General features: G+C 44.3%; 2 protein-coding genes across 2 annotated transcripts; one reads left to right on the top strand and one right to left on the bottom strand.

Moving 5' to 3' along the window:
• The first annotated feature begins 397 nt into the window (after positions 1–397).
• On the top strand, positions 398–658 carry LOC130882269 (small nuclear ribonucleoprotein G-like). Its single transcript, XM_057782173.1, has one exon. It carries the CDS (start codon positions 398–400, stop codon positions 656–658), a length of 261 nt encoding a protein of 86 aa, XP_057638156.1.
• A 16,612-nt stretch (positions 659–17,270) lies between these two features.
• Positions 17,271–26,852, bottom strand: Six4 (SIX homeobox 4). Its single transcript, XM_057783070.1, has 3 exons — positions 26,011–26,852; positions 22,608–23,296; positions 17,271–18,067 (listed from the first exon to the last, which is right to left on the bottom strand). Exons 1-3 carry the CDS (start codon positions 26,850–26,852, stop codon positions 17,271–17,273), a joined length of 2,328 nt encoding a protein of 775 aa, XP_057639053.1.

Below are 26,852 nucleotides of genomic sequence, written 5' to 3'. Positions count from 1 at the left end.
ATTTTTGTCATTTAATTTTCATAACAGAACATGAAAAAGGTGCTAAGTAACTCAACAAGAATCTGCCTCCCACCAAGTCACAAGCGGGCCGGAGGCCATGTCTACAGAGGACAGATCTAAAAACCTCTAACCACTATGTTTAAACACACACACATTCTCATACACAGACACACACACAGACACACATACAGAGACACAGACGCACACATATGTACACAGATGCATGCACATGCACACACATGCACAGGGCTCTCTTGTGCTAGTACACACAGTACTACTGAGCCACACGCATCTCAGCACAATATGAGATAATTTGAATCTTGACAAATCTTTAAAACAGAGAATGTTGAAGGCCACCTGCTCCTTTCCATTGTGCCGACCCTGACGAAGAGTCGCCATGAGCAAAGCCTACCCTCCCGAACTGAAGAAGTTTACAGACAGGAAGTTATCATTGAAGTCAAATGGTGGCAGACGTATACAAGGAATATTCCGGGGCTTTGATCCCTGTATGAATCATGTGATTGATGAAATGGCAACTAGTGGGCAACAGAATGACATCAGTGTGGTGGTCATACGAGGAAACAGCATCCTCATGTTAGAAGCCTTGGAAAAGTCTAAACAATGGCTTTTAAGCAGAGGAGTTCACATCCTTCTCTAGAGGGCTGTTTGACTGGGCTGTAAAACTGGGTCATGTACATTTCCATAAGAAACTTTTTGCTAAATAAACTCTTGTGATACTCAGGAAAAAAAAATAGAGAATGCCCCAAATACTATGTCTTGGTTACTTTTCCATTGCTGTGAAGAGACATCATAACCTAGGCAATTCATAGAAGAAAGAGTTTACTGGACTCACAGTTCTAGAGGGCACACCCCTTCCAATAAGCCAACAACTACTAGTCCTTCCCAAATAATTCCACCAACTGGGGAGAGCAATTCAAATACATGAGCCTTATGGGACCATTCTCATGCAGCTCACTATAGACCATGTGTTTAGATTTTGGAGTCTATCAATTACTTAGCTCTAACGATTTGTCTGTTTCACTCTTTTGTTAAGTTTGATGTCACCATTGAAATTACCTGGTGCGAGTAACAAGGAAACACGGAACATGCAACAAACCCGCTTAGGAGTTTATTAGAGGGGGTCCTTACAGGCCTAAGGATCGGTGGGGGGGCAGGGGATGGTGCATCCAGCTTTTAAAAGCTGCCAAGCACATGCGCACAGAGGGTTGGCGTGACTACGTCACACTGACAACGCAGATGACACGGACAACTCACGCAGGCACACAAGGGTTTAGCTGAGTCGTTCGTGGATATAACCACGCATGCGTGCATGTGGGTCACACGGGGCCCTTTGTGGCCAAGGGCCTGTCCGCACGTGCTTGCCTTTAGAACCTGAAGTGAAGTCCTATCTGTGGCTGAATAATTACAACCATAACCAAAAATATTTATTAAATTTGATCCTACAATTTTAATGGTAGAACCCACAAAATATGTTAATATGTTCAGACTTCTTTCAGGCCCTCTAGCTGAGAACTTTAAGGTGTGTACAATCATAGACTGTAGCACTATTTCAGACTGTGAGTTCTGGGAAAACTAACCTTAGCTTGAAGTGGGTGGAGTGGATCCCTCCCATACGTGTGGGTGTGTGCTTGAAGAGCTACAAGAGGTAGGTAGAGGACTGGATCTTCAGACCAAACATACTTAAACACTGCAGCTGCTTTGAAAACAGCAGAATTCTCTGGGCTCCTTTTGTTCCTTAGAATCGCTGGAGAAGTGGTCACAGTCATGCAAATGTCTGTCTAGGAAACCCCCTGGGCGCTAGTGGAAAGTGGTCTCAGGGGTGTAGCAGAGTCTTTTGTTGACTCTACAAAGGGCACTTCTATCAACAGCCCTTGGTTTGCAGAGGCGGACCCTGGAGAGAGCAGGTAGTAGTAAAATGAGTGAATTTGCACAAATACCCGAAACAAACAAACAAAAGATAAACACACCACCAACAACAAACAAAACAAAACCTTTCCCTGTGATTCAGTATTATTAAAATACCTCTAAAGGAATGAGACCATCTTGATTGAGAAACCAATGGCCAGAAAGAGCATCTGTGGCCCGTGTAGATTACCCCAAGGTGAGGGAATGTGACCTGAGGGTACAATTGAAACTGGGCCATCACCTCTAGTGTTTGTCACCTAGGCATAGAGAATATGCCTTAAGAGCCGATGCCCCCCATGCTTGACCGGGGTAAAGGAATTCCGCCAGTGCCCTTCCACCAATGCCCAACCCTGCAGTGTTCTGGGTTGCATGCAACATTCAAAGACTTGATTCGTTTTTTTCTTAGTTTAACAACTTTAAGAAGGAGCAAGCTGGGGCCCCACAGATGGCTCAGTGGTTAAAAGCAGTGGTTTCTTGCCTGAGGACTTGGGTTCAATTCCCAGCACCTCCACGGCAATTCACAAAGTCTGTAACTGCTTTACTGACCATCTTCTGGCCTCAAGTACACATATTCTTTGCACATGCAAGCAAGCAAAACATCCATATACATAAAAGCAAGTTTTTACAAAGATTTTTTTTTTAAAAAAAGCTATGTGTAGAGGCACACATTTTTTTTTTTAATTTTTATTTTTTTGTTTTTTTTTGAGACAGGGTTTCTCCGTAGCTTTTGGTTCCTGTCCTGGAACTAGCTCTTGTAGACCAGGCTGGCCTCGAACTCACAGAGATCCACCTGTCTCTGTCTCCCAAGTGCTGGGATTAAAGGCGTGCGCCATATGTGTAGAGGCACACATTTTTAATCTCAGCATTTGGGAGGCCGAAGCAGGTGGATCTCTATGAGTCTGAGGTTAGCCTGTTCTAAATAGCAAGTTTTAGGCCCTAAGGATACATAGGAAGACCTTGTATCAAACAAAGAAGAGGTACTTTTTTTTTTTTTTTTTTTTTTTTGGTTTTTTGAGACAGGGTTTCTCTGTGGTTTTGGAGCCTGTCCTGGAACTAGCTCTGTAGACCAGGCTGGTCTCGAACTCACAGAGATCCGCCTGCCTCTGCCTCCCGAGTGCTGGGATTAAAGGCGTGCGCCACCACCGCCCGGCTAAGAGGTACATTTTTTAAGCTTTAAGGAGGAGCAATATTATAATACAAGCTCCAATAGTTCCCAAGTATGCTAATCACCACTAGTTGCCAGGTTTGACATTAAAATGACAGATGATAAATTTTCAATTAAATTTTAACTTTAGGTGAATATGCTTTATTTGAAGATATCTTAATAATACTGAAATATATTTTTTGAAAAAAGAGTTATTTGCTTTTCCGAAGATTATTTCAATTTTGGAATTACTAGTTCCCACTATTCTTTTTTTTTTTTTTTTTTTTTTTTTTTTTTGATTTTTCGAGACAGGGTTTCTCTGTAGCTTTGGAGCCTGTCCTGGAACTAGCTCTGTAGACCAGGCTGGCCTCGAACTCCCAGAGATCCGCCTGCCTCTGCCTCCCGAGTGCTGGGATTAAAGGCGTGCGCCACCACCGCCCGGCCCCACTATTCTTTTAAATATTCATTTTTGATCTATTTGGAACCCTGGGAAACATCCTTTCCACGCCTTGTGTCCTGAGAAGGTGCTTTTTGTAGAAGTGTTTAGGCTAGAAGAGTTGTCCCAGTCAGAGAATGCACAAGTCCTGGCTTCAGTCCTCAGTACAACAGAAAGAATCACCAAGACTGTGCTATGAAACAGGCAGAGGCAGGGATGAAGAGTTGAAGGTCAGCCTGGGCTACACAGTAAGACCCCATGCTAAACAAAATAAAATAACACAAAAGGAAAGATTTTTATATCAAGTAGTTCTGGGAACCTAGATGGAATATTCTTGACTTTTTTTCGTTTTCCATGAGTGTGTGTGTGTCTGTGTATTCATGTTGGTGTGTATGGAATTACACATGTGGAAATGTGCAGCATGTGGGTACACAAGCACACAGAGGTCTGAGGTTGATTGTGGTATCACCTCAATTGTTCTTCCGTCTTACTCAATGAGACAATCTTCACATCAAACTCAGACTCATAAACATGACTAGGCAAGCTGCCAGCTTACCCGCCCCTGCCTCTGTCTTACAAGGGTGGAATTGCATGGCATTTCTGTGGGCTCTGGGGTTCTGAACTGCAGTCCTTACAAAGCAAGCACTTTAACCACAAGGGTATCTCCCCACTCCTTTCTATCTCTCCTCCCCTTCTTGACTTTTAGGGCAACTCTCCCCAACCTCTGTCACATGCTGGAGATCCTTAGGGAACTTTTTACAGACTGGAAAGGTTTTTTAAAGAGTGGGCAGATTTGATTTCAAATCTTGGACCTTCTACTCATCTTTGGGATGAGTCAGGGCCCAAAATTCTGAATCCTAGTTTGAGCCTTCAGCTGTGGAATGGGAGGAGATGACAGGAACTTTGCAGAAGTCTTAAGATTTAGTGAGCTAGTAAACATTTCTACACTTAAGTATTATCTTGAGACATCTACTGGCTCTCCTGATCACTTCCAACTTATGCAAGTTAGAATATAATTTATCTCTTTCTTGAGACCACATCAAGAGTTTTATCGTATAGTTTAAGAGCCTAAGGAAAAGGAAAGAAACTGGTTACCAGCTTCCAGCACACCATGGAATGATAAAAACAATAAGCAAACAAAAAGCAGACAGTAGATGGGTGGATAGTTTCTGATTCCCCCCCCCCAAAAAAAAAAGAAAGAAAGAAAAAGACAAGGTTGCCTTCCAGGCACTCATGGAACAGATATCTCCTGAGCATCTGCTCCCTGCCAGGGATTATTCTAAATCTGGAGGAACCAGAGAGAAAGTGAAAGAAGAAGTCCTTGCCCCTGACAGAGGGCTACACTCTGGAGTACTAGTGACAGAGTGGACACTTGTTCTGATGGACTGCAGCACAAGGGTTAAGAGCACAAAAACACACAAGCAGTTAGGTGTGGTGGCGTGAGCCTGTCACCCCAAACACTCAGGAAACCATGGCAAGAGGATCAGGCGTTCAAGGGCTAAGAAGTGTGTGTGTGTGTGTGTGTGTGTGTGTGAGAGAGAGAGAGAGAGAGAGAGAGAGAGAGAGAGAGAGAGAGAGAGAGAGAGAGAACACATAATGTGTAATTCCACTTATATCAGGTACCTTCCTAGAACAATCAAGATCATAATTTGTAAAATGGTACTGGGCTGGGGGAAGGGGACCAGCAATATTATAGGGTTGGTGGGGTTGGGGATGGGACAGGGCAGGAGAGTAGTGAGAGATATCTTGATGGGGGTGTGCATTTGGGGATTAGGGAGAAAATTGGTGCAAGAGAAAGTCCTAGGAATCCACAAGGATGACCCCCCAGCTAAGACTCCTAGCAATAGTGGAGAGGGTTCTCCTGTAATCAGATTTGCGACTACCCTAATCGTCATCAGAGAGTCTTCATCCAGTAATTGATGGAAGCAGATGCAGAGATCCACAGCCAAGCCCTGGGCAGAGCTCCTGTAGTCCAGTTGAAGAGAGGGTGGAGGTATTATATGAGTCAGTGGGGGCAAGATTTTGACAGGAAACTCACAGAGACAGCTAACCTGAGCTCGTGGGAGCTGAGGGACTCTGGACAGACAGCTACGGAGCCTGCATGGGACTGACAGAGGCCCTCTGTATGTGAATGACAGTTGTGTGGCTTGATCTGTTTGTGGGGTTCCTAGCAGTGGGATCAGGATCTGTCCCTGGAGCATGAGCTGGCTTTTTGGGACCTATTCCCCAAGCTGGGTTGCCTCGCCCAGTCTTGATGCAGGAGGAGGAGCATGGTCCTGCCTCAACTTGAAACGCCAGGCTTTGTTGACTCCCAGTGAAGGCTGCCCCTTTCTAAACAGAGGAGGCATGGCTGAGGAGAGGGGTAGACTGGAGGTGGAGGGAGGGAACGAGAGGAGAGAAGGGAGGGGAAACTGTGGTTGGTCTGTAAAATAAATGAAAAAAATATAAAATAAAATGTAAAAAGATGCTGGGGCAGGGGAAGGGGAACAGTAATATACTGTGCAAAATATACGCCCTGACTCTGAACTATAGCCCAGCATATTTCCAGCTCTTAAACTGGTTTTTTTTTTTTTTTTTTTCAGTAATTTATTTTAACTTTATTTTATGTGCATTGGTGTAAAGGTGTCAGCTTCCAGGAAGCTGAAGCTACAGGTAGTTGTAAGCTGCCGTGTGGGTGCTGAGAACTGAACCCAGGCCCTCTGGAAGAGCAACCAGTGCTCTTAACCGTTGAGCCATTTCTCCAGCCCCTGTTTTGTTTTTGAGACAGTGTCTTACACTGTAGCCCACATTGGCCTGGAACTCACTATGTGGCCCATTCGTCTCAAACTTGTAGCAATTCTCTTGCTTCCGGTTCCTGGGTTCCTGGACTATAGGTATGAACCACGCCTGGTTAAATGGTATATACTTTTTTAGATTTATTTATTTTATTTTACATATATGAGGGTTATGCTTGCGTGTATTTATATGTGTCATGTGGCCTGCCTGGTCCACACCCAGTCACGATAGTATGTTTTATGTTATATTTACTTTATTACAATTAAAAATAAAGAGGACCAGGTGAACTTTCGTTTCAATGATGTATAATTACATATATACACATAAATACATCTTTTTATTTATTTCATGTGTGTACATGTGTGGGTGCATGTGCCCAAATATGATAGTGGAATATCTCTATAATTTCCCAACATAACTTTAATACTGAAATACTAGCTGGTTTGTATGACAAGTAGCCAGGTGGTGGTGGCACGCACTTCTAATCCCATCACTCAAGAGGCAGAGACAGACAGACCTCTGAGTTTGAGGCCAGCCTGATCTACAGAGCGAGATCCAGGATGGACAGAGCTGTTACACAGAGAAATCCTGTCTCAAACCCCCACCCCACGAAAGAAGTGTGCAGCAAGTATATTCCACTGTGGGTTGGTGGCTCACCGCACACTTTCACAGAAAGTAGTGAATTAGATCCTAACAAAAGAGAGCACTTTCTCTAATCTTCCTTTTCTTCAGGACTTGAAATAGTCATTAATAAGGTGTCTAGTGGTGTATACAAAATGTGACTAATATACACATGGAATTAGCTAATCAAACAGTGAAGGCAAACTCAGGCAGGACTCGTCGACCATCAGGCCAGGCCAAAGCAAACAGGTATTTCGCACTGTAAGTTAAAGGCTAATAAACAGACTTCACCAGTTCAAGAGAGGCAGAGAAATACGGAGACACTGTGGAACTTTGTTCCACAATCAAGCCACCAGCTAGGGTTTGGACAAGATCAGTGTCTAAGCCCTGAAGAAACCAGAGAGTGAGGCTCAGGGTGTTAGAAAACAATATTTTATTATCAGGTCGGTTAGGGCTAAACAAGCTCAATTCCAGGTTCTAACTAGTAGGCAGATGTGACTGATTTTCCCAGTCACTAGGTGGTGTGTGAGGAAGTAGTTTAGGGGTACCACTCAGGGGCCAGAAGGAAAAAGAGGAGGTGCTGGTTTTCACTTCCCAACACCACCACTATTATTGTAGTTAAAATACATTCACTGGAAAGTCTGATGGACAGTTTCTATCTGTGTGTGTGTTGGTGGTGTGTATGTTGTATGCAGACCTGTGTGTGCAGGTGCTTGCCAGAGGAGAACTTTGGGTGTTAGTTCCGCCTTACTCCTTTGCTAAAGGGTCTCTCCTAGAACCTGGAGCTTGTTGGCATAAGCCATCCCATTCCACAGCATGAAGTTTTCAGGCATTTCAGGGTATGACCACATCTAACTCTCTAAAAAATATTTCTATTATGAACTGAGTGAGATGGCACAGGTCTTTAATCCCAGTACTTGAGAGACAGAGGCAGGAGGATCTCTGAGTTTAAGGTCAGCCTGGTCTACAGAGTTCCAGAAGAGCCAGGGGTACACAGAGAAACTGTCTTCAAAAACCAAAAAACGTGTGTGTATTATTATTATTATTATTATTATTATTGTTGTTGTTTATCTGTTTATATGTATGTATCCAAGGAGATACGACAGATGTCAGGTCCCCTGGAGCTTGAGTTATAGGTAGCTGTGACCTGCCTGCTGTAGATGGTAGGACGTCAACTCGGATTCTAAGAACAATAAACATTCTTAACCATTGAGCCATCTCTCCAGCTACGAGACTTTGGTACATGCTTCGTCAGCGAGTGCTTTTACCTGCTGAGCATCTTGCTAGCCTGACATTTCTGATGACTAAGCCACTGTCTCCTAGGTACCTTATTGCTACATGCCTCTGCCCTACCTGTCCACTGGGTGCTGCTATCCTCTTTTAAAAACCTGCGCCCTGGCCCATGGCACCTTGGCCAACCATATTATCCCCACCTAGTCTATCCACTGTGACTGGGTCACGATTGGAATGTGATTACAAATGGACATATGAGAATGCACAAGAACTTGGAAAGGTCCTGAGTTATCTGCTCAGCACAAGAGGAAATGAATGAATGAATGAATGAATGAGCAGATAAAATGGGCCGATGAAAACATTTCACTGGGGTTGTTATAGTGGATGCTCCCAGCCTCTTTAAACTCTTTAAACAATGGGGAACATCTCTCTTTTTCTCCTTTTCTTTCACTGGGTAATGTTACACTTCTGGTTATTGAACCAAGGGCTTCCTGTATACACATATTCTACCACTGAGCTACAGTCCTATCCCAATTCTTTGTTTTTCTATGTAAAACTAGAATATGTGTCTCTAGCAGCTGCTGGTAACAGGGACATATAAGGAAGACAGATCTCTCACGACAGACACTGACCCCAACTCAGGGAGGAGGCCCAAGGATGGATGGATTGAGACCCTGGTGCCAGAGTGGCTGTGCTGGTAAAGACATTTGCCATGCAAGCCTCATGGCTGGAGTTTGAGTTCCTGAACCATATGGTGGAAGGAGAGAAGGGACCCCTGCAAGTTTTACACACACGCGCGCTCACACACACACATTCCACATGTGTGCATATGCATGCACAAATAAAATGCAAAAATATTTTTAAACTATGTGATTTTAACTATGTAACTTTCATTTGCTGTCCTTGCCTTTGGCTTTGGGGATTGATTCTAGGGCCAAAGGCATGGTGGCACACACTTTACACATTTGGAACTCTGTGGGCTCCAAAGGAGAAAATAAAAGGCCTGGTGAGATAGCTCTGGGTAAAGACTCTTGCCATGCAAGCCTGTCCACCACAGTAAGAGGAGAGAAGTAAGTCCTGAACATTGTCCTCTGACCTCTGTACACTAAGGCCTACATTCAAGCATCACACACACATACACACACACTACTCAACTGTTTTGAAAGAAAGAGGGAGAGCAGGATGGAGGGAAGGGGGATGAATCAAAGAACCCTTGTTTTCCTACAGCGATTTTATGCTTTAATTATTGGTAGTGACTTATCTTTTCAACAAAGGAATCTGCTGGGATTTTGCTAGACTCTGGGTGGGAGAAACTACATTATTGTTTTCAGAAGATCCACAAACTTAGATTCTGCTGCTTGCCCTTGATACCCAGTAGGAAGTGGAGCACACAGAGAAGGAAGAGGGCAAAGTGGCTTTCTCCATGCTCCCCCATTTACTGATCTTTTTGTAAATTCCTTCGGTAAATGGGACCACCCCAGTCTGCTTCAATACTCAGAAAGGGCATGGGCTGCTCTTGACTTAATTCACCATGATCAGCATTGCCGCAGCTTGATGCTTTGCACTGCAAGTTTTCCAAAATGCAGATTCCGCCAGGTGGAGTGTTGGTCTCATCATACCTTAAATGGCTAAACGCCAACACCAGATGGCCACATAGGGTATTTGGGGCAGAAGGGTAGTGCCCAAGGGAAGGCAGCCCTATTAGGTGGCTAGAAGGGAAGGAGGGGGATGAGTTGCAAATCAGACCTGCTCAGCCTAACTGTGTACCTTGACTATTTCAAGGAGTCACAGATTGTCGATCTCATAGCAGTCATTTGATTTAATCATTTTATTTTAAATATATTTATGTTTTTGTATATATCTGTGTGTATGCCTGAGTGTCTATATGTCTACCACGTGCATGCAGGAAGCCTGTGCAGGTCAGAAGAGGGCATCAAATTCTCTGGAACTGCAAACAGAACTTACAGACGGTTGTGAGCTGCCACGTGGGTGCTGAGAATTCAACCCAGGTCCTCTGGAAGAACAGGCAATGGTCTCAACCATTGAGCCAACTCTCCAGTCCCTGATCATTTTGTTTTAAATCTGTTGTCCTTGGTCACTGTACATTTTCGTTCTGGGATTGGTTTGACTTTCAATTCTGCGATGTGTGTTTTAATATATATATTAAACTATGCAGTTTGAATATATCTCAAGCTGTTTTAAAATAGTTGATGTCTACTTAGCACAAAGCAAGAGAGGTGAACTGATGTTTCTAAAGTCCTGGGGAAGTGGAAACTCGCATTCTCTGATGGTTTCTGTAGGTGTCTGCTCAGGTCAGCTACTACAGGAAACATTTTTGGAAAGTGTGTACCTATACTCAAGTGTCAAGAGCTCTTCTGGGCTATTTTGAGATATTGGCCTAAGATGACTCAGTAAGCGCATTCTTTTTGGCTAATGCTGCTCGTGTCTGTCAGACTATAAGGCATCGTCTGTCATCTGGAACCCAGCCTCACACTTGGACATGAGTGGAAAAAAAAATTCTCTGGAACAGTAAGGAAAACAATTACCATAAAACCACCCACTAATGCTGGAAGGCTTGAAGAACCACTCAGACGCTATCCCTAAAGTATTGATTGGCTTTTGAGTTTTAAATGGTGATAACGGCCTGGATGGGACCTGCCTCGGTGGTGTTAGCATATGGCAAGGCTTTGGTGCTGTCCCCAGCACTGGGGGTGGGGGTGGGGGTTGGATAGGTATCATATTTTAACGACATGATTCCTAATCAATATCAGTAAAATGGCTTTAAAAGATTATGGAAATGCAGGCATAGTTTAATTTTAGAATGTTCTCAGTCTCTGAAAAGAAAAAGAAAACAGAAAAGAAAGGAAGACACAAATCTCAGAAAAGGTCCTTTGTCATTTTACACAGGTGGAAGGGGTGAGGCGATGCGTCCCAGGAGAGAGCCGGTGCCTTTCAGAGATTCCTGAGGAATCTGGTGCTTCTGAGAAACACTTTCCTGTGAACTTTGGGCAATGTATGTGCCCAGTTTAAGCGATAATTCTTAGATAACAGCATTGTCGAGGCTTTTAGTTGGGTTGTGTCTCTGGTTCTGAATGTTCCATCAAGTGAGGAGCAGATACTGGGTAGACCAGGTAGACTCAACTGCAGTAGGGAAACGATAACCCTGGAAACAACAGGGGGAAATCCTAGCAAGGGAGAAGAAATTAACATGAGGGGCCATAAAAAGGCAGGCTCAGACCGGAAGATTCCGCAGAGTGCTTTCCCGCTTGTAAAGGCTTGGGCCTACGCGCTGAAACACAACCACAAGGCATTGGGAGGTGGTTTCATTGTTCACAGGGGATGAGGACACTCTGGAGATGGCCATAGGAATCTGAACCCGTCAGCCTTCCTTTCTGGAGACAGAGTGGCTTTGGCTTGCCTCAGCAGAGTACCTGGAGGACATACCATTCTGGAGACCTTTGTGGGCAAATGGCCCTCCCTGCTGTTCCAGGGGCTCCTGACTATTTCCTGTCAGATAGCTCAGAACAACCAGGCAATTAGTTTCCCAGTTCCTGCCTTTTGTCTTCCTTAAGTTCATTTTCCAGAGTAGCCACACTGACATTTTAAAAGCCACCAATGTCTTCTCAGACTCAAATTCAAAGGATCTGGCTCTACCTTTGATGTGGCCCCTGCGTCTCTGAGGTGATCCGCCATAGATGTATAAAGTTAACCTTGCAATTGAGACCTGCTTCTCTCTCAGGGATTTTAAACCTGCTGTCTGACCCTTGCGTTGAGGCACTCATATTTTTGTTCTGAATCATATCATTTAAGCATCACTGCAGAAATGCTTCAGACCTTTCTTGTCCAACCTGTCTCCCACCCAGCCACTCCCCACTTGCAACTCCATCACTCTCAGTTACTCTCATGGTATTAACCTTTATGTGCGCAAACGTGTCTTGTTCATATGCTGCCAAGGTGTCCTGGGAGGAGATGTGCAAGGGCAGGTTGCCAAATAGATTATTTCTTATGGGATCCTGGGAAAGCAGGAAGGAAAATCAGGTAGCCAAAGACTTTGAATTTCTGTTGAATTTTATGAGATTTGCTATTTTCTGAGGAGCCACAATCATAGTTGAAACAGGGTAACGACCTTTCAAATGTCTTACAAAACTCATTTGGTTAAAAAGTTATGAAATGTAATCACTTCACTTCGTGTTTAACTGGTTTAACTACTACATCGGGCACTGCCAAAGGAGCTGGACGTTATGAATGCGTCTAGACATTCCACCCGACACTGACTTGATGGCTTTAACTAGATTTGTGAAAGAATTCTACAATTAGTTCCCAATCTGGTTTTTAAACATCTCCTGTGCTGGTGTAGAAGAATTGAATTCAGAACTTCTGTAATTATAAAATTAGGACTAAATTAGGTTAGTGCTCAATCTTCTCCACTCGACAGAAATGCAGGTCTGGCCAAACCTATTTGTCAAACTGGGGTATAATCACAATGTGGCTAACAACAGTGCCCTAGGGGTGAGCAACACAGCTTAAATTTTAATCAGTGAGTAAGAGATCTTTGACTCTGTCCATGTACTCCTGTAGAGTACCTACTGTGTGCTGTATTCCGAGTTCAACTCTTGGGAGATAGAAGCGAGTGAGGCATATTGCCTGCCTCTAAGGACAAACGCTAAGGTTTAGGTTTGAGTGTGCAGTACAGCTAAGTGAATTACGTAATTCTATACAAAGACCAATGCAGATTGCCTCTCTAAAATCACTCCAGTTGGCCTTCTAAGTTTTTGCCACCTGAAATAGTCAGTGTCTTCTCACTCTTTCCTTTTCTAGGAAGACATGAATCAAAGTGATTTCCGGCTTCTTGTCTACTGAGATGGGTTACTCACATTTGAAAGAACAGTAGCAACACAAAGTATGTATAAATATAAAGTTTATTTAGCATAGTGTTTAGAAAAATAAGTTCACATCATTTCAGAAAACAAATAAAACACTTAATTGTCCAGGCATAACCCCCCATTACAGTACAACATACAGACTTTAGATCTCTTTGGTTGGGCAACTAAGCACAGAAATGTTCTGGGACATGCTGTGTGCCATCACCTAACAGTGCAGTAGAGGCTTTGCTCCTCATCCATGTTATACATTCTGTATAGAGTTTCTCTTCATGTAAGGCACAGTAAAACCATATTGAGTATACAGCTGGTTGCTTTCTATACGTACAGTACATGCAGCAAAAAAAAAAAGGTACATTTTTTTGAGAAACCCTGAAAACCAAGAGTCACATGCTATATAATTTTGATTCATAAAATATATGGTGGTAATGTTGAATTAAATTGCATGTATCAATTCGACACAAAATAACCATTCAGTTCTATCATCTAAGTTTTAGGAAGACTTTGAAACAGCGCTTGTAAAATGCAATTATTTTCCCCCACAGATTTCCTGAATTATTTTCATGAGATGATCTGTCAAAACATCTGAAAGAATGGAGGACTTGTGGTTACGTATTAATGCACACATAATGAAGATGTAGCAAGGTTGCCTGCTACACATGCCCAATAATCCAACTTCAACATGCAGGATAACAAGGGTACATACAGAGAGACTTAAGGTCAGTGTGCAATTCAACTATGGATTTTTTTAAAAAAGAAAATCTAGAAAATCTATGACTATAACATCTACTTGCCTTTCACGACACAAGAAAGGCACCAAAAACACATACAAGTCAGTCTTTACTATAAATGTACATGAGATAGTTACGCAGTGCAACACAGGTGCTTTTGCTTGCTTGAGGAGTAAAACTGCACCTCTTTTGAAAGCTAGACCATCCTGTCTACTAGACGTAACTAAGAGCTGAATGCCAATTCTGGCTATAGAGTGCATAGATAGGCTGACGCCAAAAAATCCCACAGCCAGCAGCAGGGGTTGAGATTTAAAGGGAGTTATTTACCCCTATTCTGATTCCTCTCCTTGAATCTTTAGAGGGTAATTTGCAGCATCTTCAAGCATTGTTTATGTAAAAAGGATATTCTGCCATATGAACTCCAAGGGCTCCTGAGTCTGGCCCTTGAAGAAGAAGAAGAAAAAAAAAAAAACAACCCAAAACAAAGTCAGTTGCAATTCTGTGAAAGGAGATCATGGGGTTTATCTTATCCCGTTCACATATACACAGGCTACATACCAACTGGCCCTTAGTTTACTGAAAGAGTAGAAAAGAACAGTAAGTTCTTACATTGTGCACTGGTTCTTACCTGGTGGCTTGCATAGCTACCTGGAATAACTGTAGGGTTAGAAGTTCAATGTGTTGGAATACGACTACATTTCCTAGGTAAGTATTTAGTTTTGTGCTATCTTTTCTTTTTCTTAGGGAGAAAGAAAGGAAGAACTCGGAATAAAAGAGACAGTCTTGTGGATATATGAAAGTTTTCCATCACACATGCATGCACACAAACACACATACACACACAACCCTCATATAACTTCTTGACTTTCCTACTTCCCTTACCAGACAGGTATTCTAAAATAACTAGCTTTTGATATCTGCAGCAATCTAGTAGAAAATACCATTTTTATGTAAACTATACTGCAAGACCATGTAGCTAATCATAACAATATGGGTCAGCACACAACTGGGGGGGGGGATGGGGACAACCAAACTGTGGCAATAAAGTAGTGGCAGAGTAGAAGACCACACTAAATCAAATGGCTTTGTTTAAACAAAACCTCCAAAAACAAATAATCTCTGGCCAGAATCATGTATTTCAAGAATTGAGGGACATTCACCAACTTCACAAAAATGGGACTTAAGTTTTTATCAAAATGATGGCAAGGAATTCTTCATAGGGCTCTTCATCTAAGCTGAAAGTTCCCTTTGTAATAACAGCAAATGCTAAGCATTTGGTGACCCGTACTAACAGGCTCAAATAAGGAGCACGTTGGAAATCAAGCGACTCTTTCCCCATCTTGAAGAAAACAAGGTGATGTGGGAAGGTCATATGTCTATCTGTTGCTTTCATTGGTTAATTAATAAAAAAACTGCTTGGCCTGATAGGTCAGAACATAGATGGGTGGAGAAGACAGAACAGAATGCTGGGAGGAAGAAGGCAGTGAGGCCAGACGCCATGGAGCCAGCCGCCAGGTCAGACATGCTGAATCTTTCCCTGTGAGTCACCACTTCGTGGTGCTACACAGATTATTAAAAATGGGTTAATCAAGATATGAGAATTAGCCAAGAAAAGGCTAGGGCTAATGGGCCAAGCAGTGTTTAAAAGAATACAGTTTGTGTGTTGTTATTTCGGGAGTAAAGCTAGTCCTGCGGGGAACTGGGCGGGACAAAAAGCAGGTCTGCCCGCAGCTCATTACTACGAGGTGTGGTGCTATCTTTATGCTTGCCAATTTAAAGTCCCTGGGAGGTGGTGGCACACACTTTTAATCCCAGAACTTGGGAGGCAGAGACAGGTGGATCTCTGTGAGTTCAAGGCCAACCTGGTCTAGGAAGTAAGTTCCAGGACAGCCAGGGATACACAGAGAAACCCTGTCTAACCCCCCCACTCCCCCCCCCCCGCCAAAACCGAAACAAACAAACAAAACAAAGCAAAAAAAAAAAAAAAAACTGAAATTTACCATTAAGAAGATCACTTTCTTAAATCTGAGATGCTCCGTACTAATGACATGAAGGCATTTAAATTGATATATCTTGGGGTCAGAGTCCTGCTAAAACGTTTAAACACAGTTGAAAGCACACAAGAGAATATCCTACGGAAACCCAAAGAACTTGCTTGTAATGGAGATGTGATGAAAGAGGACAGGCAGCAGTCACGTGTCATAGTGTACCAACCGGTTCAAAACACCGAGAACGCAGCCTCAACAAGACAGAATTGTGCTGAATGTACTTTAAGTATCTATCCTTTGTTTCCTTTAAAATGTTGTTTCCATAACCTGCAGAATTGATGTTTCATAGTCTTCCATACCTTTTTGACTTTCATTGTAATGAAAAGCATCAAAGCTAATTGTTTATCCATTTGCATAACAAACATTACACATGACATCCAGTGAACCCTAAGTCCTCTGCATATAATGGGGTTCTGCGGTAAACTTAACTCTGTTTGACAGTGCAGAAGAGCCATCAACACTTTTGCTGACACTTCTGTACCTTACTGCTAATAAAAAGGCCACAAGGTAAAAAAGGCACATAGGAGTCTATATAAAACATATTTAAATGAATCAAAGCTTCTAAAGAAAGAAGGGCAGGACGAGAAGTACCAAAATTCCAGTATGGGGGTTAAAAGTTCCTGTTTCAGTGCTAACATTGACCTTAAGAGACTCTGGATAAAAATCACAAAAAATAAAACTTGGTTGAGAACAAAGCTGTTCCTGCTATTCCTGCTCAAACAATAAATATAAATTAAACAGTAAGAAAACATTTTTTTTCAGTTCATAGCGCCTGAAGACTAAGAGAGACGTACAAGGTATAAATAAAAATTTTATACTTGCTCAAATTCTGCATATAGAACTGGCATATTTACATTCATACCCAAGTTGTGTCAGAGTTTAGTGGAGTTTTGAACTTTCTCTGCCACATACAACTATTAGCAGTCACACTTGGAAACACGTAGAGACAAAACCAAGTCTTTCCCCCAAATGCTGAAAATGCACACATATATAAGCTACTTAATTTGAAAAATATACCCTTATAATAATCCGGAGTACCGTTATTTTTTAACCATCTCAATGCCCATGGAGGAAAAGTAAACAAAAACCAACCACATTGCTTCTAACAGCCTGTAGCTCTTATTTAAGTGTCTAAGTTAGGTGTACACATTTTAAAATTAGAAGACTATCATGTTCCATTCCAGCCCTAGACTTATATGGCTGACTAAATGCTTTATGATGGTTTGATAGGCTTCTCCTACTGCCTTGTCGCCATGTATTCCAAAGCCAACATGACGAGAACAGAAAGGCTTCTGTAGCTCCACCCCTGTACATTTAACTATGATCTTCATGCAGACCGATCCAAATATATTTGCTCGCACAAGTAGAGTGCATTCCTCTAAACGAGTAAAGGTTCCCCATCTTCAGGGTTTCACAGGGGGAAAAAAAATCGCTGCTGATGAAGGAGAAAAGGGGTATGTGCGTAGTGAGTCAGGCTTATAAGTCTTGCATGTCTTCGTCCAGCTGGACGGTTTGGAGCTTGGCCAGCTCTTTCTTGTCCGTTCCCAGCTCTTCACAGACAGTCTCAACCATGCCATCCAGGACATACTTGGATTTGGAGTCCAACATCATTAAGTTGTTTGTTGCTTTGTTCTCAGAATTTTGTAAGAAATTCTCTTTTATGTTAGCTACTGACTGCAGGACCAAGCGATGTTCTCTGACAAAATCCTGGTGGACTGCTGGCGAGGAATGACTCACAGGCTCTTCAGGGGCAGGAACAATTTCCCCCAGGGCAGCCTGAGTCATGGGGACCGACAATAGGTCTTGACTGGTAATAAGGGAACAGTTCTGAAGGGTTGCATAGTTAGTATTGCTGACAGAGGTCACAGTAGATTTGCTTGCCACAGGTGCAGACATTGGCCGGCTCTCAGCAAGGTCAGGGTTTAGCTCAGTGGGATTTAGTAGTGTAGGGGGAGACAGGGAAAAACTGTGAGCCGGGGACACATTAACCAGCGAAGAGGCCAGGGGATGGAGGCCACTCCCAGAGATATCCTCAGAGGACAGGCTTGCGTTTACTTGTGCATTGTGATTGACAGGCATCAGCTGAGAAAAAACCAGGCCTCTTTCTAACCCTTCCTGTTTCACAGCTCCTACAGTTTGGCCTGAATTAGGAACAGTGTAGACCACCGCACTGGGGGCAAGAGGGCTCAGGAAAAGTTTGCCATGCTGGACGGTGGTGGACTCACTTGTAAACGTGCTTCCATCTGAAGTGCTTGAATTTACTGAAATGTTACCTAGGGGAAGAAGTACCAATTGGCATTAATGCAAAGAATACAGAAAGGAAAAAATAAACAAACCAGTTACTTCTGTAACACACATGATTCTTCGTCAGGTTATTAAGGTTACTTATGGAGAGGTGATACTTCAATGTATAGTTGGGCACTGTTAGCTGCAGAGTCCCAGGCTTAGAACTCAGACTAGCTTTCTCTCTCTCTCTTTTATTTCTTTCGCAGTGCTGGAGATTAAACTCAGAGACTTCTATACCCTGAACAAAATATTCTGCCAGATTATCTGTATGTGTTAATTCAACCACACAATTAATCGTAATAACCAAATGAAAGAAAGAGTAAATTTGGGGCCTGGGGGTGGGATTCAGCATGGTGCAGGCCTTGGGTTCAGTGCTCGGCACCACCAAAAATTAAAACAAATTGAAAATTAAAGCCAACCAATCAAAACAAGCAAGCATATGGGAGCTTGGGCAGGAAGACTAAATTTGAGCCCAGCTTGAGTTTAAAGGAAAAGAAATGAAAGAAGAAGAAGGAGGAGGAGGAGGAGGAGGAGGAGGAGGAGGAGGAGGAGGAGGAGGAGAAGAAGAAGAAGAAGAAGAAGAAGAAGAGAAATTCTTATCCAAGATCTGGTATTTGTCGAGTTTCTGGCTCTTTACACCTCTGAATTGGTTGGTAGTGATCAATAGTACTGCCAGTTAGAACAAGAGAATACAGATACACAATGAAATATTTTTGTTAGGCATGCTCGGTTACTGACATAAGATGTAAATGAGAATATGAAAATACCACATAAAGTTAGTTTTCTGGAACTTACACGTTCACCACGTCAACCTGCACAGACAAGTGGCAGAGTTTCACCAAACCACCGAAAACTCCCGACAGAGCAGTCTCCAGGCAACAGAACCCTCAAGGTCCCCCCACCCTGTTGTGCTCGCCCTCAATTTTCAGTGTTGTAGTGATGGGAAGAATTAATGGCAGCATCATTTTTAAACACAGAAGGACATAAAGGAGTAGAATTAACGCCTCTTTAAAAGGTGCGTGTCTTTTGACGTTCTCACTATAACGGTCTTTAGAGACTAGAAGAAACTAGAAACACAAAACAGATGATCAAATGAGAAACTTGGGACAGTGCAGACCCCATGTCTCCCTCAAACAAGACCTCCTTTGAGTCTTTACAAAGTGAAATGATGACAATTAAATGACCCAGGTCCCCAGATATTACCAGCAAAGGAAAAGTGAATTTGGGGAGAGTTCTGGGGAAGGATTAAGATGGGTTACTTATCTACCCTGCTCTTGAATTGGAGGTTAATCGCCCTCTTTACAAGTGCAGAAAACAAGCCAATATAAAGTTAAGTAATTCACTTAACATTGACCTTCTCAATTAACAGAGTAACTGGGATCGTAGTTCTAGCTACCCAGTGCCATAGGGCCATGTATATGTCTCCCAACATTTTTAAGCGCCTTATGTAAGCAAAGGAGTGTCTTTACAGGAGAAAAAGAGAGAGAAAACACTGTATTTGAACTCCTTTAAAAAATGTCAACTACTAGTTTGTAAGTATTCATCACAGAAAGACTGTTAAGGACAAAATGCTTCTGTGTATCTTTGGGCTGTTCTCTAACATAAATGTGTTTTTCAGGCCATACAAATGAACAGGCTGCTTTAATTTTAAACCTCTTGGCTTCGCGTGTTTTAAAAGTCATGCAGGTTTCAAAATTGTGAGGGGGAAAAGCCACAGTCAATACTCACTTTGCTTTGGGTGTCGGTGAAACTGTTTGCTAGCAGACATATGCACAAAATTACTTTTTTGGCAGAGTCATAAATAACAACACATGCAGCATTTCCCCGATAGCTATTCAACACAGTAGACTAATAATACTCTGGACATGGAAAAGACTTGAACGTATATAAATGAAGGGAAAAACGGATACATTCCAAGGGATGATTTGGTTTTCTTTTTTCAGTGTTGGGAATTGAACCCAAAGTTTCACACATAAAACAGGATTTTGTTGCTGTTGTTTTGAGACAGGGTCTCTCTATGAGGTCCTGGCTGCCCTAGAACTCACTAAGTAAACCAAGTTGACCTTGACACAGAGATCTGCCTGCCTCTGCCTCCCAAGTGCTAGGCTTAAGGGGAGATATGTACCATGATGCCTGGCTAAATCATGAATTTTTATATAATTAATTAGTTAATTTTTTTGAGACTCTGCCTCCCGAGGGCTGGGATTTCGGGTATGTGCCACCACTGCCAGGCGCTAAAACCTGATTTTAAAGAACAGCTGCAGCTGAGTTACAAATTAAACAAGAATTTAAAAATCAGCAAAAAAACTGAACTTAAAAATCCCAGGTACAAAGTATAATTTTACAACGATGCTGGGAGGAACAAAAAAAAATTCTCTTTTTTTTGTAAAATGAATATATATAAATGATATATATATCATATAGATCTGCTTTTCCATGTAACTGCCTATATAGCTTTTTTGGCTATCTAGGAAGACAGGACTGTTTCTGAACATTTTTTAAAGAATGTTTAGTATAAGTCTGATTTGATTTGGTCTGGTATTTTTTTGGAGACAGACTCTTACTATGCAAACTAGCTTGGTTTGAAACTCACTATGTTGCTCAGGTGGGCCTTGAACCCCCAATCCTCCAGCTTCAGTCTCCCAAATGTTGGGATCATAGGCATTTACCACCATTCCCTATCTTTGCATGATTCTCCTTCTCCTTCTTCTTCTTAAAACTTATTTTATTTTTATTATTTTATGTTTATTGGTGTGAGGGTCAGATGCTCTGGAACTGGAGTTACAGACAGTTGTGAGCTGCCATGTGGGTGCTGGGAATTGAACTAAGGTCCTCTGGAAGAGCAGTCAATGCTCTTAACCGCTGAGCCATCTCTCCAGTCCCTCTTCTTCTTCTTTTAAAATAAAATTCAAATTCCCAAAATACTTTACTGCAAAATGTAATATACCACTACTACAAAGAAATGTTGCCTACTGGAATCATCTGGTTAAACTTAAGCTTCCAATTCTCCCAGAAAGTCAAATGGTTGACAGCCCTGTCATTTGATCTTAGCTATTTTAACTGACAATGCTATCCTTATTCCTGGTAAATATCTCATCTAAAAAAATATCGACCGATGGGCATTACAGGGTGATGGTCACGCCTTTAGTCCCAGGACTTAGAGGCAGAGGCAGGCAGATTTCAAGAGAAATTCTGTCTTGAAAAAGCAAGAAAAAAAAAAGTAGGAAACAACAGTCCCCCCAAAGCTCGCTATTACTTCATAATACTCTTATATGATAGCATTTTTCTTGATTACAGACGAAAAACATTATTGTATCTCTCCTTTGCCAACAAATATATTCAAATTTCCTGTGCAACTTCGCTGTCTTTAAAATGCTACAAACTACTTGGAAATTTTTGTAAAGAAAGAAAATGGGTGAGAGTCATAAATTATTGTAAAACCAAGCTCTTTGACTTTGCTCAGGCATTTGTCTTTTGTCCTTACGTTGGATAGTGACTGGAATTAACTCTATATAATCTAGGACAATGAACATCCAAGGAGTGTGTCACAGGACCACAGTAGCTTACTTAAAGATATATATACATGTGTGTGTGTGTGTGTGTAATGAAACATCTAGCCATTTTTCTTTAATGCCTCCAATAAGTTGAAGTAGACTACAGTTATAGTAGCAAGAGTTGTATAAAAATTGACCATGCTTCAGAAGGTTAAGCTTTAGTAAAAATCTGGGCTTTCGGCTTTGCTTATAGGAAGGTAAACATGATCACCACCTTCCACTCCTAAGAGCTGGAAACTGTAACTTCCAATGCCCAAGTCTAACTGTTCCTGTTCCTATATAGAGAAAAGCGATGAGTGATCTAGGTTTTATTCATGTTCCTGAAGAACTAATGCTCCAGCCTCAGACTTATTTCCTTTCTCTTTACAGACTTCAGTTAGTAAAGCCACAAATACGCAATGACACAGTTGTTTTCATAAACATAAACCCACAAAGCTGAGAAATGAACATATATCTAGGGCAACAGAAAATCACATATTCTTCTAAATTCCTTTCAGGTCTTTTGAGGTTTTAGTTTTAATTATAGGGAGAACACAAGGCAAACAAGAACAGATTCTGTCTTTCAGTTTATTCTTTTAAAACATTTTCTGGTCAAATAAATAACTGCTTGACTAATTTCATGTTCCTAGCAATTTTATTAATTTTTAATTTTAAAATGTCAAGTACTGGGTTAGTTCATAAGCACTGATTGACTTATCATATTCCTGTAATTGTACAGTTGGCAAGATCTGCTATAAACTGTACTTTTCCATTCTGCTTGGGGAAATTAAACTCCATCCTCAGCATGTAAGAAAATCAGGAAAGCTGAATAGTAGTTAGGCACTGGGAATCACATCAAGGCTATTCTGTAACTGTGTAAACCAATGAAGTATCTGAAAAAGAACACCAATCTATACCTTTCACTAAATGCGTCACTTATAGCAGCTGACCAACACATGACCTGGCGCATTATGGTACCAAATGAGGCTTTTACCTTGTGAAGCTGCTACCGAGACAGGAGGTAGCTGCAGCGGAGAGAATCCAAGGCTCCCGTTAAGGAACTGGCCGTTTGCTCCGGAATTGGGGATCTGGACAATGCCGTACTGGTTAATTTGTACTGGTGTAGTAAAAGTCACCACAGAGCCCCCCTCCTGGGAGGCCACTGTCTGGACACCTTCTCTTTTCACCTCAGTGCAGGGTATCAGCCCTGGGAATGACACGGGGGCGCTAGGGCTGTAGGAGCTGGTGGCAGCTGAGTTCACAGCAGAACTCTGGAGGACTTTGAATTCCTTCACATCCTGGGAGGTGGATCCCAGGATGTCTGTCATGGCTACGCCATTGCTCACAATGTTTGAAGACATTTTTGGTGGGTTCAGTGATACTGTCTGTGTATTTCCCACATTCAGTCCATTAAGGATAACTCCATTGTGTCCCTGAATAAAAGAATTGCCATTAAGGAAGACAGGTGAAGTACTTGCAGGTACCAAGCTTCCATTCAACAAAACTCCAGAGGAGCTTAGTGATATCTTAGCATTTCCAATTTGTTGCATGTATACTGGCTCCATGTGGCTGGAAAGGCTGAGGTTTGTGACGGCGTCAGATGCACCCGAAAGTGGGTGAGGAGGCAAATCCTCGTGTCCCTTGCTGGATTCGTCTTCGGTGCTGGGGTTGCCATCTGATTCACTGTTCAGGGAGAGAGGACATTTTGAAGGTCAAGGGGATGACAATCTGTATAGTTTGTAAAATGTCCTTCAAAACCAACCAAGGTGGTGTTTAAGCAGGACCGTTGCTGGCCCTGCTGAAACTAGAAGTTGTGAGCAAATTCTGCCCAACCAGACGAGAAGATGAATTCAGATCCGAACAATTTTTTTATAATAAATTCAGAGAAAGACCAGAAGGTTGGATAACGCAAAATTCAACTAAAATAACTTATTACTGCGTTCTCATTCTTATAGAATCCATTGCTGCTCCAACTCCTAAAGTCACAGAAACAACTCAGCAAAGGATGTGTTTTCCCTGTTTAGGGGAGCCAGCCCCTTTCTAAACCCTTCAGATTGCTATCGTTTTGAAGGCAAATGGAATTGCCAAAGGAGCAGGAGGTGTGAGGTGTACAGTTTTATTTGCCATCTAGTTAATAAGACACCATTCTCTCGCCTGCTCCCAAACTTCTACTCCACCAGACTGATATTCTCATTCAATAAAGTGGTTGCCCTTGTAGGAAAGGCACTTGCAACCTAAGACATGCACAGTTGCCTTTGAATCCAAAGGAAGCCATAGGGACCTATTTAATACACACCATCCAGTGCCCTGGTGAGGAGGGAGGGAAAAGGTGAGCATCAATCAGAGGTCTTGTTAACTCTCAGACGCCTTCCCAGACTATTCGGTCCTTCTATTGCAGAATCCTGGGCTTAAGAAAAATACCAAGTTCAGGTCAGGGAGGATGGTGGGAGTTTTCCATCAGGGAGGATGGTTTGAGTCTGGGCGGGGCCCGAACAGAAGCAGTTTGGAAGCATGGCGGGACTTGGTCCAGCAGAGGATCCAACATCCCAGTGTGATCGGTTCCCTTTCAAGCTAAGGGGAGGGGATTACCCGGGCTTTGGGCTTCGGGGCCAGGAGCGCAGAAAGCACTTTGATTTATGAGCTGAGGCTGAGCAGCCGTCGCCATTGGTGAGGGTGACTCACCAGGGGTGCGGGTGGGAGGTAGATCCGGAGAGGGGCCTATACCAGGCAATAGGGCTGGGGGTTGAGGGTGTGGAGTTAATGGGGGAAGAGGGTAAAGTCAGCAGAGCATGGCTCAGGATGTGTGTGTGTGTGTGTGTGTGTGTGTGTGTGTGTGTGTGTGAGACCATGTCCGGCTCCACAGCAAAAGTTACAGGACAGCTGGCCTGCCTGTGGCAGGGGCTTCGTACCCAGTGCCCTGGCCTAGCAGATTTCCGTTGGTGTGTCTGCAGAGCACTCCAGGGTAGACAGCGTCGCCTAACCAGTGCTCCTTCCATGGGTCACCCCCTCCCTCTCTCAAGACCGAGGAAGGATGCTCACAGGTCGCCGGGCATGTTTTGTTTATGGTTACTGGGAGCCAAAGCTAGGACTGCGACTGCACAGTGCGTCTCTCTCCTGCCTGGGGCCAGCTGTGGGCCTCCAGGCTCCACCCGGGCTCAGGAGCAAAGCAGCGAGAGCGGGCTGATGCCGGTTGATGCAGGGTGATCACCTTCACCTGGCCCAGGCGGGCTGGCTCTCCGGATCCCTGGTTCCTTCCCCACAGTAGAACGTGTGAACTGCGTTTGGATTCTTTTCTCTCCAATACCCTCAGGGCGGGAGACACTATCCTGACTTTACCCGCCCAACAATACACACACGCACAGAAACACACAAATACGCATACACACCCCACCCACGGGGCTGACTTGAGAGAACATACAAAAGCGGTGTGTGTGTGGGAAATGCATTTTCTACTATAGAACGGGGAGAAAACACAATAAAGTTCAAACCAGATTGGGGGGGGCTGAAGGAGGACTGAGTGGATAGCTCCCCCACTTCTTTTCTGCTGTCCACTTTTACGTCAGATTGTCGCCTACCCCCCCCACCAACTGCCCTATCAAGAGGGAATCTTGCTGTGTTAGGGGGCTCAAGAAACTGCTCTTCAGGCCAGCCACCTCTGAAGCACTGTAACCCGATCCGAACTTGTTCAGAATCAGGTTTCAAAACACCGCAGGGACGAGCTACACCGGCACCCCACGCTGCCCCAGGCGCGACGGGAACCGCGTTGGCCAGGGTGAATGATTAACTCTGTCATATTAAAGCCTCGACGTCCCCGGACCCCATCTGGGCCACTAGTCTCCACTACCACTAACGCTCCTACTCCTTCCAGAGTGGCCCTGGTGACCTCCAGGGCGAGCCAGGGGCTCAGACGAATCCTGAGTATCCAGGAGCGTGTGCGCACTCCAGGCTCCGAGTGAGCCAAAGACCCTGGCCGGCTCCGGCGGCCCCTGTGGGCCCGAAGCCGCGGTGAGAGCAGTCTCTCCGGCGTGCACACACGCTCACTAAGAGAACCAAGGAGAGAGTGGCAACTTCAAAGGCAGCAGGATGGGGGTGGGAAGCCGGGCAGCAGTGGCCAGCCGAGGTGGGGGCGGGGACTGAGACCTAGGCGGGCGACCAGAAACTTCTGGGGGCAGGAGGGGGAGGGTTAGGAGGGAGGATCCCCCCCCTTCCCGCTCGTTGCCACCGTCGTCCCCCTCCCGGTAGGGAAGCGAGGTGGGGGGCGGGGAGAGGTGGGCAGACGGACCGGGCTGGTGGGGAAGGTAAGCGCCATGTTTGCGAGCGCTTTGGAGGAAAAGAAAGCTGGGAAGGGGTGGGGGTTGGGGGGAGGAAGGGGGTGGAGGAGGAAAGTTGGCGCTCACCTTTTGGACTGGGTCTCGGAGGGATTCCGGTCGCGCTGCCGCCGGTTCTTGAACCAGTTGCTGACCTGGGTGAGGGAGAGGCCGGTGATCTTGGCTAGGTGCCGCTTCTCGGCGGGCGAGGGGTAGCGATTCTGCTTGTAGAGCTCCTTGAGCGCGTTGCGCGACTTCTCCTTGAAACAATACACCGTCTCCTCGCCGTCCCAGATGGTGCGGGGCAAGGGGAATTTCCTGCGCAGCCGGTATTTGTCCACGGCGCCCAGCGGCCGGCCGCGCGCTCGCTCGGCCTCGGTGTAGCGTGCCTTGTACCAGAGCTGCTGCAGCAGCGGATGGTTGGCCGACTCGAAGCTGTGGCTCTCGAGGATGCTGTACAACTCAGGGTAGATGCCCTGGTGGAAGGCCACGAGCGCTCGCGCCTTCAGTAGGCTCTCGTTGCCACGTAGCAGGTCGCTCTGGGGCAGGGACCACAGGAACCGGGCCAGGCGATCCAGGTTGCCCCCCTGCTGCAACGCCTCGCACACGCAGGCGACATGGTCCGGCGAGAAGGCCAGCGGGGGCTGCACGGCGGCTGAGTGCTGGTGCCTGCCCAGAAGTTCCGAGTGGAGTTGTACCTGATCTGCCGCTCCGGCCGCCGCTGTCCCTTCCTCCCGGCTTACCCTGGAGGCAGCCGCGGCGTCCCCCGGCTCCAGAGGGAAAGGGGCTGGAGCCGGGGGGCTCAGCCCAGCCGCCGCGCCCCCCGCCACTTCTCGGTGCGCCTCCTGTCCTTCCGAGGCGCTTTCCATCCCATTCTCCTGCTTGATGTCCGCCGCACTTGCAATCTGACCGGTGGGGGAGGAAGAGGACAT

This window comes from Chionomys nivalis, chromosome 10, assembly GCF_950005125.1.
Source record: "Chionomys nivalis chromosome 10, mChiNiv1.1, whole genome shotgun sequence".
Classification (NCBI taxonomy): domain Eukaryota; kingdom Metazoa; phylum Chordata; class Mammalia; order Rodentia; family Cricetidae; genus Chionomys; species Chionomys nivalis.
This window is presented reverse-complemented; position numbering and strand designations above follow the sequence as displayed.

Coding starts and splice junctions, on each gene's coding strand:
- Six4 (XM_057783070.1), bottom strand. CDS start 26,852: ATGTCCTCTTCCTCCCCCACCGGTCAGATTGCAAGTGCGGCGGACATC. Junction 23,297..26,010: donor TCCGAGACCCAGTCCAAAAG/GTGAGCGCCAAC, acceptor CTCCCTGAACAG/TGAATCAGATGGCAACCCCA. Junction 18,068..22,607: donor CTCGGTAGCAGCTTCACAAG/GTAAAAGCCTCA, acceptor TTCTTCCCCTAG/GTAACATTTCAGTAAATTCA.
- LOC130882269 (XM_057782173.1), top strand. CDS start 398: ATGAGCAAAGCCTACCCTCCCGAACTGAAGAAGTTTACAGACAGGAAG.